Source organism: Apteryx rowi, unplaced genomic scaffold, assembly GCF_003343035.1.
Source record: "Apteryx rowi isolate R43461 unplaced genomic scaffold, aptRow1 scaffold_31, whole genome shotgun sequence".
NCBI classification, from domain to species: Eukaryota; Metazoa; Chordata; class Aves; order Apterygiformes; family Apterygidae; genus Apteryx; species Apteryx rowi.
Genome location: NW_020449530.1, coordinates 4,305,590 through 4,318,279, shown reverse-complemented (window position 1 = coordinate 4,318,279; position 12,690 = coordinate 4,305,590). Strand labels below are relative to the sequence as shown.

At 44.7% G+C, this 12,690-nt stretch overlaps 1 protein-coding gene across 1 annotated transcript in view; it reads left to right on the top strand.

Moving 5' to 3' along the window:
• DENND5B (DENN domain containing 5B) overlaps window positions 1–12,690 on the top strand; it is a 119,361-nt gene that overhangs the window by 100,084 nt on the left and 6,587 nt on the right. The window contains exons 12-15 of the mRNA XM_026070455.1: window positions 1,337–1,418; window positions 7,234–7,362; window positions 9,011–9,132; window positions 10,987–11,132. Of these exons, the coding sequence (XP_025926240.1) occupies window positions 1,337–1,418; window positions 7,234–7,362; window positions 9,011–9,132; window positions 10,987–11,132 (479 nt within the window). The remainder of the gene's footprint in view (window positions 1–1,336; window positions 1,419–7,233; window positions 7,363–9,010; window positions 9,133–10,986; window positions 11,133–12,690) is intronic.

Sequence of the window (12,690 nt, the reverse complement as noted above, 5' to 3'; positions counted from 1 at the left end):
TTCAAGGTATTTGTTTGATAATATCACATTGAATTTTTCAGACCTTTTTTTATCATTATGAAGTTGCCTGGACGTCATTGGAGGCAAATGAACGTACTTATTATCCCTGTCTGGAGAATCGCTTCCTGTCTGTTTGCTCCCTTTTAACTCATACTAAGCGTTAAGTGAGGTGTGAGAAGCAGTGCTTCTGTAGATTATTTCTGGAATAGTTTAAGTCTGGAGCTGTGGCTGAGACAGCTGATATTTTTCCTTTCAGCGATCATGATGTGTCTCGAAACCCTCTGTGAATAAATCCTTCTCTGTACTGGTGGACAGTACAGTTCAGAAGTTGTGTAATTAATCTCTATCCACGGGTCTTCGGCTCTCAGTTTTGCTTTCGTTTGGCCTTTTGCAGTCACTAAACTACCTCCCTGTTGTGAGAGGTCGGTTTTCTGATGACCTTGAGATCTCCCTGCCCAGTGGCTGCTGCTCAACGTTGCAGCAAAAGTCTCTGAACTTAGCAGTTCATCTTCCAAGGGCTGTGCTCCTCCAAGTAGCAGATCCAACTGGGTACTTCTCATTAATGATACTGAACTCCTCATAGCAATAGGTATTTAGTTACAGAGTGCCTTTTGGATTAGGCATTTCACAAAAAACTTAAATACTGAAGTATGTGTTCAGCACATGAGTGGGCCCATCCTGACCCTTGCTAGTTGGCTAACTGAGAACAGCCATTTGGAAGGGGACTGGATGTCAACATTCAGCTTCCTTCAAAATCCTTCAAATCCTACTTCTGGGAACATGTATGATCGGTCCTAAAAAACACATCTGTGGATAAACTAGTCTCACTTATTAAAAGCCTTTTAATGAGCTTCAATGAGTAATGCACTAAGCAATCTGACTGGCAGGCACAAATTCCTGAGAGCAAAATGTGTCATCACAAAGCACTTTGATTCCAATATCAAAGGACAGAAATGCTTGACATTCTTAGCATCTAATATGCTGCTATAGCTTCTTTAAGTTTATCATGCCCTTCTCAGCCGTGTTTTCCATAAGAACATGCGATTTAATAAAACTCTTCACTGTATACCTATATCTGTCTACATATATATAATTGAATGTATTGCACATATAAAAAAGGAAGATTTTAAATCTCCAGTTTCAGTGCTGGATTAAGGAAAGAATAATCAGGTAATATCATTTTGTCAGTGTCCATGTTTCCAGGATAGTGTTAATGATAATGCACAAAAACATTGCAGTTCTCAGTAACTGAAGATTTTAGCCTTTATGTAAAACAAAYGCATTGCAGACCATTAGTATAATTTCATATTAACTTCATATATTTTCTCCAATACAGTTGCTGTTGGAACAGAAAGAAGAAAGTCTGATACAGGAATTACTCTGCCTACTTTGAGGGTTTCTCTGATACAAGATATGAGGTACATAATTTGATTCCTAAAGCATTAATTGTTGTTTTAATTGGGTAGCATAAGGTAAAGATCCTCACAGGCTTTGGATTTACAAAGACAAAGTACAGTTAAAACATCCTCAGTGTTGCATTCAAATCTACAGAGAGTTACCTTTTTATTTTACAAAACTTCTCATGTATTTACTTGATTTATTTTAGCTAAAAGACAAGGATAATGCACTGTTTTTCTTGGTTCTGTTTTTGTTTACCCCAGGGAGTTTCTTCTAGCAATAAAGTTAACTTCTACAGATAATGCTTTAGCAGATGTGTTGAATTACTTGGTGCCCTCTGAATTTGTTTCTTTTTGTTTGCTTTTATTTGAGCAAACAAGTATAGTTGATAGACAAAGCAAAGTACATAAAAATCTGCTAGCAATGTCTGAGCAATGTTCTTCTTTTCAGTTAGTATTCCGTGAGAAATAGTAACACCTGTGCAAATTTGTAAATGTAAATAAATCCTTGAAAAATAGAGCAAGAAAACAATTTGTGGGTTCAAGTGAATTATTATTCCTGAATTTTATGCTTAACATTTTTAGTTTAGGAATGAAATACAAAAAAATGCTAAAAACCATACCCGCTTTTTTTTAAGACCCAGCATAATAGTTACTGGATCATCAGTTTATTGCACAGTCAGTAGCATGTATTACAGGATCAGCTGAAAGCTGTTAACACTAATAGCACCCATCTTTCAATGTGTCTTGCTGGAAGAGAAACCTAAACCATCTGATTGTTGGGGTGTAGCCGTGAACAGGGTGGGTGGGAAATGGCCCAAGCGCTCTGTACCGCGCACTGAACTCGATGTACAACAGCAGCTACCGGCTAGCTTTGGAGAGCGTTTTATGGAGTTTTGTTTGGAAACCTGCCTGACTGAAGAGTAAGAAGGGTTGGGGACTGATGTGACGGTACCAGACAGTTGCCCTTGAGGGCATCTCCTCGATCAAGCCGCTGCCACGTCCAGCCACTGTTTTGACACTTCGATTGCCATGGCTAAGCATTTCAGCAGGGTTGAAGTGCCACAGAAACAAGGGAAGGAATAACGCAATACTGCTCATCTGTGAAGAGCTGCTAGCAATTTGATGTGTGAGGAAACATGAGCGTCGTTCCTCATAATGCCACTTCCCTCTTCCACATAAAAATAAGGCACAATTAAGAAATTGATAACAATTGATGTGAATTAACCATGTGCGTAATTACCAATTTTTTCAGATGTGAGAGCACACAGATTAGTCAGACTTTCCTGAAAGAAAATGACTTTTCTTCCCACCTGTAGTGTGTAACTAATTTGTTTTATGTAATGTAGTTTAAGCATCTCGCACTCTGTTTTTAAAGAATATGACATGCCATGTAGGGCTAAAACGAGGCGCAAAGGAGGATGGAATAGGAGGGAGAATATATGCAGCGTAGTTAGGAATATAGTGTCAAGAGGTCATTTTGAGCATGTGTCTGTCATCTCAGTCTCTCTCGAGGGGACATGGCAGCTATTTATTGAACTCTAGCCCATGAGGCCAACAGGCCTGTAGAGGGCCAGTTAGGGGAAAGGCTGTAGAAGGATTTGGAGCCGAAGCTTGCATGCCGTGCAAAGGAAGGGAGGCAATTTCTGATGTGGGAGGACGTGCATGCTCCTGGGGGCAGGCATGCTTTTGGGCTTCCAAGCAGTTGCAAGAAAGTCCACTACAAATTTGAACTCTGTCGCTTGAATCACAAGACCGAGTCCACCACTTTTCAGGGGGGAAAAGTACAGAGGCAGAACACTACCTTTGTGGCATCTTGTGTATTTGTGACCGTATGCAAGCGTGTCTGGTCATATCAAATCCCAGACAGATGGTGAGTTGAATTTGTCATATGTAATCCCATGGCATACTTTCCCCTGCTTGGAAGGAACACTGTTTAATGTTTGCTTGCACACACACATATATGCTGAAGTTAGAGGGATGGGTAATAGCTAAATTGCTGGGGTTGTGGTGCTAACTGAACTAATGGCTAAAGGACTAAGTATTGCCTTAAGCATGGCTTGTTTTTGGTGGCTCACGCAAGGTTGTATAAACAAGCTAAAACGCAGGGCTGAATCACAGTCATGCTCCAAATGTGTGATGAGCCTATTCTATATGTCATGTTGTATGTCCTCTGTCTCCTTCGCAAAACCACACGTCTTAGATGTGGTAAGAAAAGCATTTGAGATGTTTATTTTGGTTTTTGCGCGGACAGTCTCTGCACAAGCGTGGTTGGAGGTATGCCCTCTCTCCCCTTGGCGCGGACCTGCCGCAGCGCACTCTTCCAGCCTCGGCGGGCTCCTGCTGCAACCTGTTTGGGTCCTGGCCTCCCCTCGGGGCAGCTGGCTGCACTCCCAGCCGCACCGGTGGCATGCATGCAATGCGCGGGAGCCCCTGCTCCAGCTGGGCCTGCCTTGCAGGTCCTCCCTCTTCAGGCAAGCCCATGCTTGCCGCGCTGGCTCTTGTGCCCGTCGGCAGGTCACCAGTAACAAACCACAGCGATCCTGCGGGACCATCCAGTGGAGGGTGCAAGTTGTCCTGGCCCCCCACCTGCAGCGGGCAAGGCAGGTGTGCGCCAGGGCGCTGTGGCTCCCCATCTCCTTTACTGGCCCAGCTTCGTCTCGCCAGCCTGAATACCATAGCGCGTGATAGTGGCAGGAGAGAGCCGGCTGGCCTCAAGGGCTGGCCGTTGGGTCGAGCGTCTGTAACGTGGGGCGCTCTCCCCAGCTCYGCCGCTGCTGCAGCATCCATAGCTGCTGTCGCTATCAGTAGCTTTTCAGCAGGGCTACAGACAGGTTTTTCCTGCAGCTGCATCCCTACCCACAGGAGTGCTACTTAACCTGTTGCAGTGGTAATCAGCTGGGTTTTCAGAGACCTGCTGCCTCCTGCCTGCTGAGCAGCGGTAACCTCCTCTGTCAGCACAGCTATTTGCAAAGGGTATGCCTCGCCATACCCCAGGCTTACATTTGACAGGGAAAATAGATTTTTCTTTATTAGTAATGGGATTAAAAGCTAGTCCCAACCTAGGGAGTTGCATGGAAATTGCTGTTCAGTGCTCTGACAAAAAGAGTTTGCTGTGCGGTGGAGAGCATACAGTACTTACACTTAGGTCACTGATAAAAATAGAGCTGTTCTGACTCTCGCAACTGAGAATGAAATAAATTTGAGTTCCTGAATGTTCTGTTAAGCTGCCTTTGCTGACACCAAGACTCAGTACTGAATCTTTTTAACATTTTTGTCAAGCTGCATGGTTGCAGAGCCTTATTTTTCCCAAATGCACAATTTATGTAAATATGGTCTGAACCAGAAACAAGTAAAGATGATGTACAGAGCATGCACAGAATAAGGCTTGGGTCCATCTGTATCTGAATCTGCTCACAGGAAAATAACACAGTCTACTTGCTTTTTATATTAGATGTAATTTAAGCCAAGCACTGCAGGGAGGGGGGAGATCCTGTGCTTTGATCTTCCTATCTCAAAGCCTTTAAATGTCTGAAGAGAGTGTCTCAGTATGATGTAGTTGAGTAAAGTGCACATCCTATTTCTCAAGGACCTCTGATCACATGCCCAGCTGTCTGTGCTGGAAGGTCTAATGCTTGCTGTCGTGCTCTGGGCCAGGAAGGGAGCTGCTTCCCAAAGTGCTTTCCCGTGCCAGCAGCAAGTATCCACACAGTGATTCAGCCAGTAGGCATCACTGCTAAAGAGGGGCATCACTGCTGAACTGGCTAATAAAGGGCAAGGACTTGCATGCGTGAGTGTAACGTGCCCTTTTTGCAGTTCACTGAGAAATAGTGCTTCTCATCTGTTCCATCAGAGAGCCATCTGCGTGTCATGTTACAAAAGAGGAAGAAAGTTTCTTTTTAAAAGCTTTTTTTTTTTTTTTAGGGGAATTTTGAACTAACCTGAGTTTCGCCACTGGCAAGCTACTATTGCTGCTATTGATTGTTTATTCCTGATGGTGATGCACATAGGTACCTACAGCACAGAGCAGTGTGATACAAACGTCTCAGCTGGTATTGGAAAGGCACACCGCTATTTGGAGAATTAGGGTAGATGAGCCTGGGCAGAGAACAGTGCTGGGTGCTGCTGAGCTGCCTCTGGTATCCACCTCACTTGTTCAGAGCTAATGTGTGTTTCTGGACAGTGCTAAGTTGTACATTGTAAATCTGCCTTTAAGGCCATAGTCCTGTTATGTTAGAAGCTCTGTAAACAAGAGAGAGTATTTTTCCCAAATAATGCAGAACCTAAATATAACACAAAGCACGCTCTTGGGTGTAACAGACAGATGGGAAAAAGCACGAGACAGTGAGACTATACTAGTCAATGTAAAAAGCATCAGTCACAGCATGGCTTTGTTGGATTTTCTTTGGAGTAAACATAGCCAGATTTCCTAACACTCTGCAGTGCACGGGGGGCCTTAAAGGATGACGTAGGAGTTGGAAGTAAATGGCAACAAAGATCAGTTCAGACTCAGCTGATGAGACTTTGAGCCTGCTACAAAAGTTTAGTTCTGAATTGCCTGTGCACTTAACATGCAAACTGAGTAAAAATTAAGAAATTGCAGCCCTTTCCTTCCCCTGCTGGAAACTGTTACTCATTTTTCTTGCTATTTATTTAACTAAGTGGGGAGTTTTTGGAAGCAGCGTCAATCTGCCATGGCAGTTCTCTTCCTCCTCTAAAGCTCCTTGTGCTTGAGGACTAGAGCTTCTGGCATTCTCCAACCTGAAATATGGGAAGTTTTCAAAAAGATGGGCAAAACCAAAGAAAGCCCCTATGAAACAGTTTTGCTTTCCTACAAACCAAGCATGTGGAGCTTGTGGGCTGCTCAGTGTTAGCTAATCCCTTATGTGAGGGTCTGTTACCTCCCTGAAAAGGGGGGAGATCTTGCTGTAAGTGTTTTCCTTGGATAAAGGAACTAGTATTTTAAGGCAGTCTGCACTGTTTCTGCTGGAAGGACTTTGTTTAGACTCCCAGGCCTGTCTGATGTAGGTTGGCTAGGGCCAAGGTAATGTTAAGTGTTTCTGGAATGTGCCTGTGACTTGTTTTTTCTAATAATCCTCTTTTCCTGGAATTTCCCATTGCTGCTGCTGTTGAGGGGTCTGTTAGAGCCAATGAGTTTCTAATCACTCTTGTATTTAGACTTATCTTCAGACTACATTGTGGTTTGAAGAAGCTCTTTAAGATGCCCGTCCTCTGCCCTTGCAGATGTACCTGTTTGTGTTGGCATCTTGAGGGAGCTACTGCAGTGTAACAGGACCTCATAAGGTGGCTGCATTTTTAGCAGTATAGGTAGCATCTGTGGGGACGTCCACCCCAGGCAATGCAGCGATGTGCAGATCTATGCTGCTTGCTTGGACACACCAGCGCAGGGAGGCAAAGCAGCCGAGCGGTCCCACAGGCGTGCACCGTCACGCATCCCAGCTGCAGGCAGCAGCACCTGGAAAGGGCTGCACAGTGCCGTGTCCCCAGGCCAGCTGGGGGCATGTGCCGCCGGGCAGGGCACAGGGGCTGGGAGGGACCTGTCCACGGTTAGGTTGGACTCAAGGCTTCTTCCTAAGCAGTACAATTTTCTTTCTAGGGATCAGCTTCTCCAGAAATTGTTTTCACCCAGGTTTTTGGATTTACCAGTAATTGTGTGAACGTTTATTGCACTTTCTGGGAAGTGGGATTTGGCTCTGACTGCCCTGCAGCAGCTCCTGTCAGGAGACGTTTCCCAACTTGGCTGCTGCATCGTGCTGGATGCTGCCACTTGGAGCACGTAGGATTTTTGTGATGGGTTTATTTCCCCCCATTTCAGGCATGTTCAGAACATGAGTGAGATAAAGACAGATGTGGGGCGAGCCCGAGCCTGGATACGGCTTTCCCTGGAGAAGAAGCTTTTGTCTCAGCACCTGAAGCAGCTGCTTTCCAACCAGGCGCTTGCCAAGTAAGTCAGCTCTTGTTCTCAAAGCTTCACTTTCACGTCTTCAGGTATTTCAGGTACTGTGGTTTCTGTCTGGATGGGATTGAACAGCAGAGCATGGCTGATCAAGGAAGTACTGCCCACCCAGTGGGGCAGAAGTCTGCTAATCTGCCTGGAAAACTAATTGCACGTCGGAGGGAGAAGCGGTTAGGTTTTGGTCAGGTCAGTGCGTTTGATCCAATTCACTTGACAGCCCTTCAATCATTGTATCTTGTGCAAATGAAGCAGCAGGGGCAGGAACGCCCCGTTTCTCCCAGCAGCCCTGCATTAGACTGGCTCAAGCGAATTGCAGGCCCTCATCCTTACTGCAGATGAGCTGGGTTAGAGGCCAATCCTCCCAGTCTCTTAGCTTTCCTACTTTTTCCTCCTTTTGCAAGCACGTGCACACAGGCACTTAAGGCTTGCTGTGGTCTGCCAGCATAGCTGCTTGTGGAGATGTTCCCTGACTTCATCCCCTCACAGCAATCCCTTTAGAAGAAACAAATCCTCTGAAAAGAAAATGTCCAAGCTAAAGCATGCAGCTTGTAGCAGAACTGGCTTTGTGATGAGTTATGTGAATGATTACACCAGAAGCTAACAAATACTCAAATCTGCTAGGAATAGTAGATGAGGTGATGTGATGGCTCTGTGCACTGGTGTCTCAAAACTGAAGGAGTGGAGGGATGGTACCTAGCGTGGTTTGTCACTTTCTTTTTTTTGATGCCTTCTGTTTAGCTTTCTCTGTTGGAGGATGGAGTGGAAGGAAGATCAGGGAATTAGGCAAGCTTATTCCATGGTGGGGATGATAAGGGGAAAGCCTGAATGGGCTTAAATGGGGATGCTGTGTGTTGGCTCAGACCTGCTGTTGTGGGTAGTGCTAGTTTATATCTGTGCTTTGATGCAACATAAACAAAACTGATGCTTTAAAGAGATTAACTCCATAGTTGAGCCAAGGCATCATGGAGCTCAGCATGGTCTGTGAAACACATGCACAGTGTAGAGGGTAATGCTCAGACAGCCAGTCTGACCCGGGCTCAGTGCTCAGCGTGGCACTTGACCTAGCGCGGCCCTGACTCGGCTGTGTCTGTCCTTCAGAGCCATCACGGGACTGTCTGCATCACAGATGTGCCCTAAGGCTTCTGTACATTTAGCATGGCACTTATTTTGATTGGGAAGGCCATTGCGTTTAGACCTACCTACATATCAGATTTCCAGCTACACATAGGCTGGTGTTGCTGCAGATGAATGAAGTTGGGAATAGCCAACAGGGCTGAGGGACTGACTTCTGTGTCCCTGCACTTGCGCAGTCATGTGTGTACATTCCCTCCCCAGACATTTAAAACAAAGTCCAATTAATGTTGTTCTGTGATAGTGGTCCTAGCCTGTGGATGTGGGGAAGCATAATCAGCATCTCTGTCAGGGATTGCATTTGTTAAATAAAAATGATTAGAAATGGAATTAGCGTAAATAGGTGTATTTTTATTAGCTGCGATGGGTTTCCAGCAGCTTATATTAGCTGAGGATCTCACTTTTCATGCTTCTGGTGAAGACCAACTCCTCATCTGGTATTCCAAGACCTGTTAAGATGTGTGGTGCTTTTTCAGTGAGACAGCAATGTATTTGTTTCTATCAGGAAACTTTACAAGCGTTACGCTTTTCTGCGCTGCGAAGAAGAACGGGAACAGTTTCTGTATCATCTACTGTCGCTCAACGCGGTGGATTACTTCTGCTTCACAAGCGTCTTCACCACAATCAGTGAGTTGGAGAATCAGTTTTACTCCCCTTGAATAAAAATTAGTTGCTGTCATGATGTGTGTGAGAGGATATTGCTGTTGTCTGACTAGCTGAGCCCTTATCTTGAGACCTTGGTTATAGCTGCTGGGATCGTTGGGGCTGGGTGTTGCTCTGGGAAACCAGCTGGAGTTCAAGGTTGTGTGGGAGTGTTGTGGATAGGAGCGGAGGAGAGTAGTCAGCAGAGTGCTGTAGCACTTGGAGTTTTTCTTTCTGAGATGGTCCTCTTTCATCTTTCTTCCAAGAAAGGCCCACTATATCCTAATGCTTCTCTCTGGCCTTCACTGAATGTACATCCTAGCAGCCTGATCTCTGCAAACTAAGAAAGAGATGGAGGTTTTGGAGGATGAAATACAAGGCACTTTGTGCTGCCCTGTATATTTTTCATTTTTTTCTCTCTCATTAAATGGCCAAAAGATTTCCCTCCCTCCTCCTGTCTTATAAGAATGAGAGGAGAGATTGGATCAAAACCTGAACACGAATCTTATTGTCCCTCCAGCGCTGGATGCTGCTGAGAAGGCAGGACCCCATGAGATGACCTAATTTTTTGGACTGACTTTAGTTTTCATTTTCTTATCCACTTACAGTGAAATGAAGCAAGTTATACTTGGTTGTCAGAATAGTCACTCATTCCACTTTTCTCCTCTTAAAAAAAAAAAAAATCCCCTCAGAACTAGCACAGTGCAAGGAGATTTATTTATCCTTGATTACCTTGTTTCTCTGGGGCATCCTGCTTGGCAGCTTTCCCCTGTAGGACAAGTGCTTGGAATTTCAGGATTTTTTCCTGAGTGCAATGTCATCATACAGCACATTTAAAAAAAAAAAAAAAAAAAAAAGGCTGGCTTATTTTATCCAAAAGCAGCTTTTTAAACATAAGGAAAAACAGTTTTGTAGCACTAGCATACAATTTCTCGCAGTCAAATCCAAACTGGGGTGGGAGGCTGTTCTTGTCTCAAGCAGATATAAATGGTGCAGGTTAAAAAAAAAACCTGCAAAACAAAAAGGGGGTGGGAGATGTTCACAGAGACTTCTCAGATTTGAGGCTTTGGTCTGACTATGCCGTTACCAGCCTTGCCAATATTTCAGATTTTCTCAGTTCCCCATATAACCTTCTGTGTGCCCTACTCTCACCATGCAGGGGTGGCTTGACACAGATGAGATTTATTCCCTTAAAAATTTTTTTTTGTTTTTTTTTTTCTCCAATAAACAAGAAGGTCGCCCTTGCTTTGAACGGCTTTCGCTGCAAGGTGAATGCTTGCGCCTGTCGCAAGTCCGCAGCACCACCTTGCGGCACCTGAGCCCGGCACGCTGCACCCTCCTACCCCAGTGCCAGCGCCAAGCTGCAGCCTTGCTTGGGACCTCCTGCCCCGGAAGCCCCCGGTGGCCTGGGGACGGGCTCTTGGGGGCTCTCGCTGCAGCCCCTGCAGAGCTACGAGAGCCGCCGTCTCCTAACGACAGAGATTTAACAAGCAGCTGCATGAAGGCGGCTCCTACAGATTGCTTGCAGAAATTAGTGCATGTGGAAACGACCCAAAAGCGGCACTGCGGACCAGCTTTTTCTGTTTCGTAGCTGGCCAGCTGTCTAGACTGGGAATGCCGCTGTGACCCTCTGCGCAAGGAGAGTGCCTGCCTCCGCAGCAGGGTGCTTTCTTGGTTTGTCTCACCCTTTACGGGCAGTACTGAGCAGGATTTTTACTTATAACGCTACTGAGACATGGAACTCGTCTCCAAGGGAGAAGCATGGTTTATTCTATAAACTGTATTTACTGAAAAAGAATGATCAAGACTAATTTTTTTTTTCTCCTCTTCTGCTCTTAGTGATCCCATATAGGTCAGTGATAATCCCCATCAAAAAATTAAGCAATGCAATAACCACATCAAACCCATGGATTTGTGTTTCGGGAGAACTAGGAGATACGGGCATAATGCAGATTCCTAAAAACCACCTAGAAATGACATTTGAGGTGAGTGCACTCTCATTCCGTTTTACTTCCAATACAGAACATGCTTCCAAATAAATATTTATTTGGTGAGGATTTATTATGTTAAGAACACAACATTTCACATTCTGTCCAGGTTTTCCAGGTTCCAGAACACTTAAAATAAAGCAGGAAAATAGGGCTGCCTGCCCCTCCTGTGGCAGGCGAAAATTCATATGAGCACGTAGCAAGGTCTCCTGCGGGCTCCACTGCTCTCCCTGTCCCAGCCCAAACCTACTCGTCTCACCTCACTAGGCTATTTCCACTTCTCATTCCCTTCCAGGTCTCCTTGCCAGCTATTCTAATTTTCATTTTCTGGGCATATTTCTGACTTCTAATTTCCTTCCTAGTTTCTCTTCCCTTCAGTCTTTCTCCCAACTGACCTCTACCCTGGCCCCTTTTCCAACATTTGGCCAACCCCAAATTTCCTCTCCTCCAGCTCCTTGCTGGAGATTGCTCTCATCCTCCCAACCGGCCAGTCAAGCCCCGTACCCTGCAGCTTTCCAGCTTCAGGTGCAACCCTCTGCAGACCATAGAGCTCCCATCCCTAGCAGGCTCTTTCTTGCTTGCTTGGTGAAGTTTTTTCCTCTTTGCCTTGGACTTCCCACTGCACTCCCACCCCTGGGTTACAAGTCAGCTCCGCTCCAGCCCTGGTAAGGAGGGATTACTTAGGAATATTTGCTGCTGAAATTGCATCTACTAAGCATATGCAAACTGATCCAAAGCAACAACAAAATATAAGTGGATTTTGATAGGGATGGATTTGGACAGGATCCAAACACAGGTGGATTTTGACAGGGACAGAGAAGGTATTTTCCTGTTCAAAAGCTACCTCCTGTTTAGATATCAGTATTTTGTAGAAAAGATCTCAAGACTTCTAACAGGCAATATAACAGACATTTTTAAGGACTATGGTAATGCTATTCTGGAATACTCTTTTGGCTGAAGTTTTCCCAAAATATCGACTTGGGTAGCCACCCACTATGGAAAAAGTCAGCCTGAACTGCTTGTTTACCAGTGTTAGAAGCAATGAAAACCAAGGTCTTATAAGGGAAGTGTTTAGGTGACGTTAATAGATGTTACTGCCAGCCCCACCTACAATTACATATTGCGCTGGAATTCAGTCCCTTGTTTTCCTTGTGCCTGTCTCTTGGTGATCTTAAGCTTCTCATATTAGTGATTTTTGTCTTGCCCAACAATAGGCAAATTGATCTTTGACAATAATAAAGGATCTAGGTACTACTTCATAGTGTGGAGTGATTCCATCCTAGCAAAGGTCCGTATCACAGATGCTATTTTGAGAAGCTGTTTGTACTGAAGATTTTTCTTCTACAAAAGCACACCTTTTTATCACCTTAGCTCAGAAACTTGTAATTAACACAGAATTATTCAGGGTGAGTTCTCACAACAAAGAAGATATTTTCTTCACAAGGTTTTAACAGGTTTATTTCAAGGTACTTCTTTTCTCCTGTCTTACCCCAAAACAGCAATTATTCTGTTTTCTCCTTTTTTCCTTTTTTTTTTTTTTTTTTTTTTAAGTTCT